A 9,174-nucleotide genomic window follows, 5' to 3' on the forward strand; every position below is an offset into this window, starting at 1 on the left:
AGTTTATTGATGCCAATTTTATGCTTAAATTTTTGATACTAATATCAATCAATTAATATTTGTCTCAGAGAATAAATTATAGCAAAAGATCATTTAAATTTTTTAATCGATGAATTGTGCTAATTATGCTAAAAAATATGATAAAAGCATTCATCGTTATAACAATGATTATTCAATTATAATTAAGTTTTGATATTTAATATAAAATATCAAATTGCTGTATTTAATTTGTGATAACTAAAAATTAGCTAAAATTACGATTTTTTATCGAAAAAATATAAATGAATAATGAATGATAAAAAGAAGTGAAATGAAAAAAAACGGAATATCTAAATATAATGAAAAATTTATGGACAAATTTTAATTTTTAATTTGATACTGAATATAATTGTTAAATAATCCATCACATTGTAAATATTTCAAATTAAAAAATTTGCATTTTAGACAAAATTTAAATTAGTATTTCATTTTGAATAAAACTGTCATTTAGCTAATTTGTGATCGAATTGAGCAGTTTGTTGCATTATTTTTATCAATTTAACAATGATACCATTACTCTAACTTACAAAAATGACTAAAATAAGTATTGAAAAAGAGAAAAAAGATAAAAAAAAAAGTTTTCTTAATATATTCATATATATATATATATATATTATGTAAAATTTAAAAAAAATTCCTAACATTTAACAAAATTTCTCAGTCAAAAAAAAATGAAAAATTGTTTCTATTTATCATTTTGACAAATTTCTCCAAAATATTTTAAACAAAATTTATTGTCAAACTCAAAGCTCTCAAAAATTTCAGCACAATTTCAATTAAAATCAATAACAAACAAATTAAAATCATTGCAAAAATGTCAACAGAAATAAAAATTCCTATAAAAAGTCAAATTCAAGCTAAAATTTCTGGTGAGAAATTTAAATTAGCTAAAGTTATAAGATCAAAAAAAGTTTTTTTTTTCTTTTTAGTACCATAAATTTTATAGCAATGAAAGAAAGTATTTTAAAAGAAGAATGGTTTTCTCATTTTTCTCTTCCGTTGTTTTCTTTTTGAGAAAATTTAAGAAAAGAAATTTTTGATTCGCAATTTTAATTTTCTTTTTCCTTTGCTTTTTTTTTGTAACCAAAAAAAAAAAAAAAAATTAGTAATAACTTTTAAAAAAACTAATAAAAAAGAGAAGAATACATTTTAATGCGCCGATGAATCATTAATATAACTGATATATCAAAGAAATAAACATCGGAAAAATTATTTTTTAAAATTAAAAAAAAAAAAAAGAAAACAATTTTGTTATACTTCGTATAAAGAATAAAAAATAATTACTATTCGTTTTTTATTCACTTTTTTACTTTTTTAACAATTTTTTTTTTTAAATTTATTTATTATTAAAAAAAAATTTATCTAAAATTTGAATTAATTTTATTTCATTTCGAATATTAGTAAAATAAATGAAAGGATTTATCGAAAAAAAATTTATGTTATTTAGACAATAAAAAAACAACACGAAAAGAAGTTATTGAAATGTTAAAAATTGGCGAAATACTTCGCGAAAGGTATATAATCGAGAAAAAATTGGGTCGCAGTAATTACAATCAAATTTATCGGTATATGCTTTTAAAATATATTTTCATATTAATTTATCTTATCAATTAAAAAAAATTGTTTTTGTTTGATTAATAATTGATTATTCAAGTATTATCTAAGAATTATTGATAAATCAGTGATATTTATAATAATTTGTTGTGCTTTTATGTTTTAGTGTAAAATCATTTTTTCTTTTTTTTTTTTTTTTTTTTTTTGGAGGATTTTAATTTTTGGAATTTGGTCATATTCTTTACCATATGATAAATTTTGTTTTAAAATTAATTTTAAATTAAATTTATTGCTCTATTTTCTTGTTTATTTAACGTTTTTTTTTTTTTTTTTTTGACAGATTAGTTAATATTGCATTTATTATTGTTCAAGAAAAGAAAAAAAACAACAATGATAATTAATCAAATAATTAATCATAATTAAATTATATTCACGAAAGATTATGGTAATTTAAATTCATTCCAGTGCCTATGATAATGTTAAATCACGACCTGTGGCAGTAAAAATTGCAACACCTAAATTGGATCCAAGACGAATGAAAATTGAACAAATGGTTTTAACTTTATTACGCGGAAAGGTACAAAGATTTAATTTATAATAATTTGAATTAATCAATAATTTTTTTTTTTGAATTAATGAAATCTAATGTTTAGTTTATTGAATCTTTTATCAAATCTGTAATTCATTTCAAAAAAAATTTATTGCTTACAAAAATTACTTTCTTAATAATCATTTTGCATGTTTGTATTTATATTTCAAAATTAGAAAAAAAAAATCAAGAAATTTGTTTTTTTTTTCTTGCCTTGTATATTACCTACATTTTATTGCATAATTATGTTTTTATGAATTTTCAAACAGAAAATATTAAAAATTCTTTTTGGCAATATTATGTTTATATCATAAATTTGCTAAATGTTTAGAATCATTTCGTGACATTAATTAGTATGGGACAAATTCATGATGTGCCATATCTTGTTATGGACCTTGTTGGCCGTAACTTGGCTGATATACGTGGACTATATCCACCTAAACAATTTCAACCAATTACTGTTTATCGAATATCCATGCAAGTAAGAAGTAACTTCTTTTTTTTTTTTTTTTTTTTTTTAATAATATTTTGATGGATATTGTTTTGTAGGTTATAAGTGCATTACGCGACATGCATATTGCTTTTGCAGGTTATAAGTGCATTACGTGACATGCATACTGCAGGTTTTTTGCATCGTAACATTAAACCATCAAATATTTGCATTGGTAGAGGTGCACAAAAACGAGTAATTTATCTTCTTGATCATGGTAAATTCAATTTTTTAATTTTTTAAATTTTAATTTTTTTCATTTTTTTTTTTTTTTTTTTTTTTTTTTTTTGCAATTTTGGTTAATTAATATTAAAGATATGAAAATACAAAATAATTTTGAATAAATTATAATAAAAGCATAATAATATTAGTAAAGGTATGGCACGAATGTTTACCGAAATAGACGGTAGAATTCGGAAGCCACGTGATCATGCAGGTTTTCGGGGTACGCTGCGTTACGTATCATTAACAGTGCATTCACGTGCTGAAAGAACTCCTCGTGATGATCTAATTGCATGGTTTTATTCAATGGTATTTGTGCATTAATATTAATTTTTTTTACGAATATTAAAATTTAGATTTATTAAAATTTTACATTTTCACCTATTTTCCATCTTTTTAAATTCACATTTAATTTTTGATGTCTCTGATATTTTCATAGCTATATTTTTAATTTCTCTATACAATCATTATTCTATATTCTTTATATAATCTTTCATGATTATTAAATTAAGAAAAAAAATCAATTTAATAGTTGCAAATTAAACTAAGGAAAGAGAGAGGGAATAATTAAATTGAATTGAATAAAATGTAAGATAAAAAAAGGGAAATTGAAATAAAATAGGCAAATAAATGAAAAAATTAACTGATTAATTAAAGATCAGATAAGCTATTTAAATTTTAAAACTAAAATTACTCAAAGACTTAATTGACAGATTGAATTAATCAATGGAAAGTTACCATGGAGCAATTTGATTGCAGCAAAAGATATCGAAGAAGCAAAAAGGAATGAAACATTCGAAAATTTATGCAAAGATCAACCAAATATATCATTGGAATTTGCTAAAGTTAAAAATTAATGATTGTTAAATGAAAATGAAAGAGCAAAAAGACCAAAATATATTTTACTTTTGTCATTTTTTTGGAAAGTTTTCATAATTTTGAAAACCAAACAAAATTTTATAAATTATGTGATATTTTATTAAACAAAAAAAAAAAAGATTTCAAAAGCATTCATTAAATTATTAAAAGTTTTATAAAACAAAATCGATATTTATTTATAAAAACAAAATCATTTTTGTTTTTTAAAAATAAATCAAACAAAATATTTCAATTTTTGCAAATAATTTCATTTCTGCTAGAATTTGAAACGTTTGAAATACGCAGCAGATTTTTTAATTTTTAAATCAAGACATATTGCTAATTTTTAATAATAATTTTTAGTATATATTATCATTAGATACTACTATTATACCAAATTATCAAGAATTAATTGCAATATTTAAAATGGTTAAGTTAAAAGATGATTTGCCATTCGAATGGGAAATGCATAAATCGTTTGTTTTTTAATTTGAATTGTTGTAATTGCATTTCAAATTTTAAAACTGATAGAAATAGTTCATTAAAATTTTTAAAAAAAAACTTAAAAGACTACAAAACTTAGAAAAGTTAGAAATATTACTTTTTCATTTAATACTATTTGCTTATAATATTTGTTAATGTAAATATAAGTTTCTACCAGTATTCCCTCTCACTTTACTTAATAAACTTTTCCATTAAATTGCATATATTTCCTTCAAAGTATTAGAAATTTTTACTGAAAAATATAAGCAATTATTCCTATTGCAAAAACGAAAAGAAAGAAATACCTTAAATTATTATTGAAAAAATTATATATTTCAATTTTTAAAAAAAATTTTTTTTGCTAAATTTTGATAGAAATATTACTAATAAAAATGATTAAAAAATTTTTTGATGATAAATATAAATGCGTTTTTTTTCTTTTTTTAGAAATAAAATGAAGAAAATGATAAGAGAAAGCGCAAATGTCATCGATGAAAAAGTAAACTTTTTTCTTTTCTTTTTATTTTTAATTTAAATTTGTTGAAATTTTACAACTTTCGTCTAAAATCTTTGCATTAGTTGAATTTTCGATTTTTTTTAGCACAGAAAAAACTAAATTATAGTTTGATAATAAATTTAATTGCATTTAATTGTTGTCAAAACTTTAATGACTTTTAAAATTTTCTTGTTATTTATTTATTTTTTTGTTAAAACTTTTGAAATATTTATCAATTATTGATTAATTCAAAATAAAAAAAAATGTTTAAAAATTAATTATTAAATTTTTCATTGATTTAATTGTGCTTAGAATTTTTTTTTTTTGCTTATAATTGAGGAATATAATATGAGAAAACGGATAAACATATAAGCAATGACCGGATTAATTATTTGCCGGAATAAAACTTATTAATAATGTCATATGGAATATTTGTAGGCTTAGAAAGAATTATGTTAAGTTTATCTATAATTTACTTAATGATATTTTGAGCGGAAATCTTTGAGAGATTATCGGTTCACAATCGGTCCGTTAGTTTTACTTTTATTTATTGACTTAGCAGCAATCAATGTAAACTTAGCTGAGCAATGCAAATGTTACTTTTTATCAAAACAGTAAATAAATAGTTAAATTATTTAATTAATAATATTTAATTAATTTGTTTAATTAATGTAATTTTGCAGGTAACAATGGGACAGAAATTAACAAAAGTGAGAAAGTCTAAAAAAGAGCAAAAAGTGAAAGAAAAGTGACAAAAAAATTAAGAAAAAAACTTATTCATTGATAATATTAGCATATTTCTATTTTTTTTTTTCAAAAAATTTTGCTTATAAAAATTTGCATATTTATCATTTTTAAAATTGCTAACATTTTATAATAAAGCGAAAACTTCAAAAAATCTTGGGAAAATAGTATTATAGCAAAGTAATACTAAAAAAAAATCAAATCATTTTGTTAAAATTATCAAATTTTCAGTGCTCTTTAAGTTTAATTAAATAAAAAATTTTTACTTTAAATTGCTTAAATTTTCATAATTTCCACAAAATTCTAAAATACCATTCATTGCATCTTTTTTTCACCTTTGACCCTTAATTCAATGGAACAGATGAATAGCGTGCTATTGTGCGTGCACGCATGCATGCATGTATTTCAATTATAAATTATCCTAACATACAGTTTCTCTTCATGCATATCAAATAATATGTTAGATGGAATACATTGACAATTGAGCGATAAGATTTATAACCTTCTGAAGTGACCGATGTTCCGCCATTAATTAACGATTCTTGCAATTATCCAATTTTTTTCATTAAATCAAAAATTGGCGGGTCAAAGGTCATCTGGATACAAGAGGTATAAAAGTGCAATTGTTGCATAATTAGTGAAAAATGAAAAAAAAAAGTTGAAAAAACAAAAAAAAAAAACGAATAATGTGAACAAATTTGATATTTTCATTATCAAATTAACATTTTTCTCTTATTTTTCCCGCAAAACTAATTCATAAACGAATACTAACAAAAAAAAATAAAAAATAAAACTCAACGAATGGTACTCTAAAAGGTCAATTAGCATAATTTCTGTTCATATAGCACACAGTTTTGTTTCATTTCTTTATCATTGCTTACATTATTGCAATTACTTTCTCACTTATTATTATCTTTAAATTTATCAAATTTAAAAAATACCTCAATGAACTGAAATAATTTAAAAAATAGAAATTAAATTAAACAATTAATTTTTATTCTCTTACCTCTGATTTTTTTCTCTTTCTTTTTTCTACAATTATATTCAATTACTATTATTTCGTTATTAGTACCAAAAATGATAATAATTAAATTAAAAGTTTGCAGTTTAGCTAATTATATTATTTAATTTATTACATATGCAACTAAATGAAAGGTTAACTTTCTCATCACTTTATATCAAGGAAATTCATTTGTTTTTAAAAAAATTTTTTTTTTTGTTGATCAATGATAATATTATTTTATCAATAATAGTATTATCAAAATTATTACATTATTTATCAGAAGTAAATTACTGATAAAATAATAGTGAGTACCACCTAGTTTCTTTGTAAATGAGTACCATCTAGTTTCCTTGTAAATGAGTACCACCTAGTTTCTTTGTAAATGAGTACCATCTAGTTTCCTTGTAAATGAGTACCACCTAGTTTCTTTGTAAATGAGTACCATCTAGTTTCCTTGTAAATGAGTACCATCTAGTTTCCTTGTAAATGAGTACCATCTAGTTTCCTTGTAAATGAGTACCATCTAGTTTCCTTGTAAATGAGTACCATCTAGTTTCCTTGTAAATGAGTACCATCTAGTTTCCTTGTAAATGAGTACCATCTAGTTTCCTTGTAAATGAGTACCACCTAGTTTCTTTGTAAATGAGTACCATCTAGTTTTTTTTTTTTTTTTTTTTTTTTTTTTTTTTTTTTTTTTTTTTTTCTTTGTAAATGAGTACCACCTAGTTTCTTTGTAAATGAGTACCACCTAGTTTCTTTGTAAATGAGTACCATCTAGTTTCTTTGTAAATGAGTACCATCTAGTTTCCTTGTAAATGAGTACCATCTAGTTTCCTTGTAAATGAGTACCATCTAGTTTTCTTGTAAATGAGTACCATCTAGTTTTCCTTGTAAATGAGTACCATCTAGCTTTCTTGTAAATGAGTACCATCTAGCTTTCTTGTAAATGAGTACCATCTAGTTTTCTTGTAAATGAGTACCATCTAGCTTTCTTGTAAATGAGTACCATCTAGTTTTCTTGTAAATGAGTACCATCTAGTTTCCTTGTAAATGAGTACCATCTAGTTTCCTTGTAAATGAGTACCATCTAGTTTTCTTGTAAATGAGTACCATCTAGTTTTCTTGTAAATGAGTACCATCTGGTTTTGATGCTAACTCTTTTTCTTAAATGGGTATCATTCAATTTTATCGCTAATATCTTTTTATAATTAAATTTACTCTAATTCTGACAAGGTTTATACCGCTGTCACATAGATTAATCTTCGCATAAATATTCAATTTAATGTTACCAAAACTGAAGTTACTCGATTACATATTTCTTACTTTTCGATAATATCTTAAAAGTTCTCTTTGTTTCTTCCCTATTTTTTTATAATTTTATTGTAATTATGATACAATGTTTGTTCATCAACAAATGTATATCTAAAACACTTATTTTCTAATTTATATTATGTTCTTAAATTTTACTAGCCTTAACAAATTTTGAAAGTATTTAATGAAAAACAAAAAGTTTATTATTGAATTAAAAATTACTTATTCTTATCGTTTATTTCTACCGGTAATGTCCACTCCGAAATTGACCATTTAAAAGAAACTATGATTTAAAACTGATAACCATTTAATGCAATGATACATTTTATCTGTATGATATCACTAGTGAGTTTTAATAAAATTAAAATTTAATTCTAATTATACTATAACAATTATGATATGGTTATTTATAAAATTGCTGCATTTAAATACAAACATATTTCATTGAGTGACTATCAAACTAGCATTTTAAATAATATAAATCTTAGCTTGTTTAATTTTCAAATTTATCAATTTAATAATATTCAAAAATAAAAAAAAAGAAGCAAATACAATCCATTATTTATATTTTAAACTTTTCTATGATTGGTACAAATTTTACTCTTTTTTTAAAAAAAAGAAAAAAACAAATTTAATTTCCATTTTTGCAATCAATTTATTTTCCTGCACAAAAATTTGCTTATTTTCATTTCATTTTTCAATATTTCATTTCATAAAACTAGAAAAACTTTTTGTGACATATCTAAATTTTTAGAAAATTTGACAATCCTATTTTCATTTTATTTCTGTTAAATTTCTGTCTGTTTGTCAAAGCGATGAATAAATTGTCTGACAATCATTTCGTTTTCGTTCCCTTTTTTTCTCAACAAACACTTTTATGAAATTTAATTAAAATATTATAATATCCATATACATTTTTTTTTTTTACATTTGCATAATGAAATTAATGACAAAATAATTTTTAATGTGTCATTTATTTGTCGTCAATTGAAATTTTTTTAAAAAAAATGAAAGATGTGAGGGTAGAAAGGAAAAAAAAAATGAAATAGAAATGAATGTAAATAAAGTAAAATAAATGAAAATTAAAAAAGAATAAAATTTATAGGAAAAAAAAAATGATAAAATGAATTTTTTCTTGCACAGCGGTATAGTCTTTGATGTAAAAGAGAACAAAAAAAGAAAATTAACTGATAAGCAACCCAAGCTAATTATACTTTCATTCATTTCTTCAGTTTTTTTTTAATTTAAACACGTCCTCCCACTAATTTTATCTTATCTTATAATTCGATAAAATTTCAAATTATATTTTATAAACGATATATTTTGATAATAGTTACTTACTACCTTTTAATAATTTAGTTGCAAAAATTTCTGCCACTTAATTT

General features: G+C 21.9%; 1 protein-coding gene across 1 annotated transcript; it reads left to right on the top strand.

Moving 5' to 3' along the window:
- Nucleotides 1-853: 853 nt before the first annotated feature.
- On the top strand, nt 854-5,483 carry Bm8453 (Uncharacterized protein; the record flags this gene model as incomplete). The annotated part of the gene is made up of 10 exons (XM_043078511.1): nt 854-908; nt 1,487-1,604; nt 2,059-2,170; nt 2,514-2,663; nt 2,772-2,889; nt 3,049-3,203; nt 3,608-3,739; nt 4,116-4,228; nt 4,683-4,734; nt 5,415-5,483. 10 exons carry the CDS (start codon nt 854-856, stop codon nt 5,481-5,483), a joined length of 1,074 nt encoding a protein of 357 aa, XP_042934445.1.
- Between the last annotated feature and the right edge of the window lie 3,691 nt (nt 5,484-9,174).

This window comes from Brugia malayi (genome assembly GCF_000002995.4).
Source record: "Brugia malayi strain FR3 genome assembly, contig: Bm_v4_Chr2_contig_001, whole genome shotgun sequence".
Classification (NCBI taxonomy): Eukaryota; Metazoa; Nematoda; class Chromadorea; order Rhabditida; family Onchocercidae; genus Brugia; species Brugia malayi.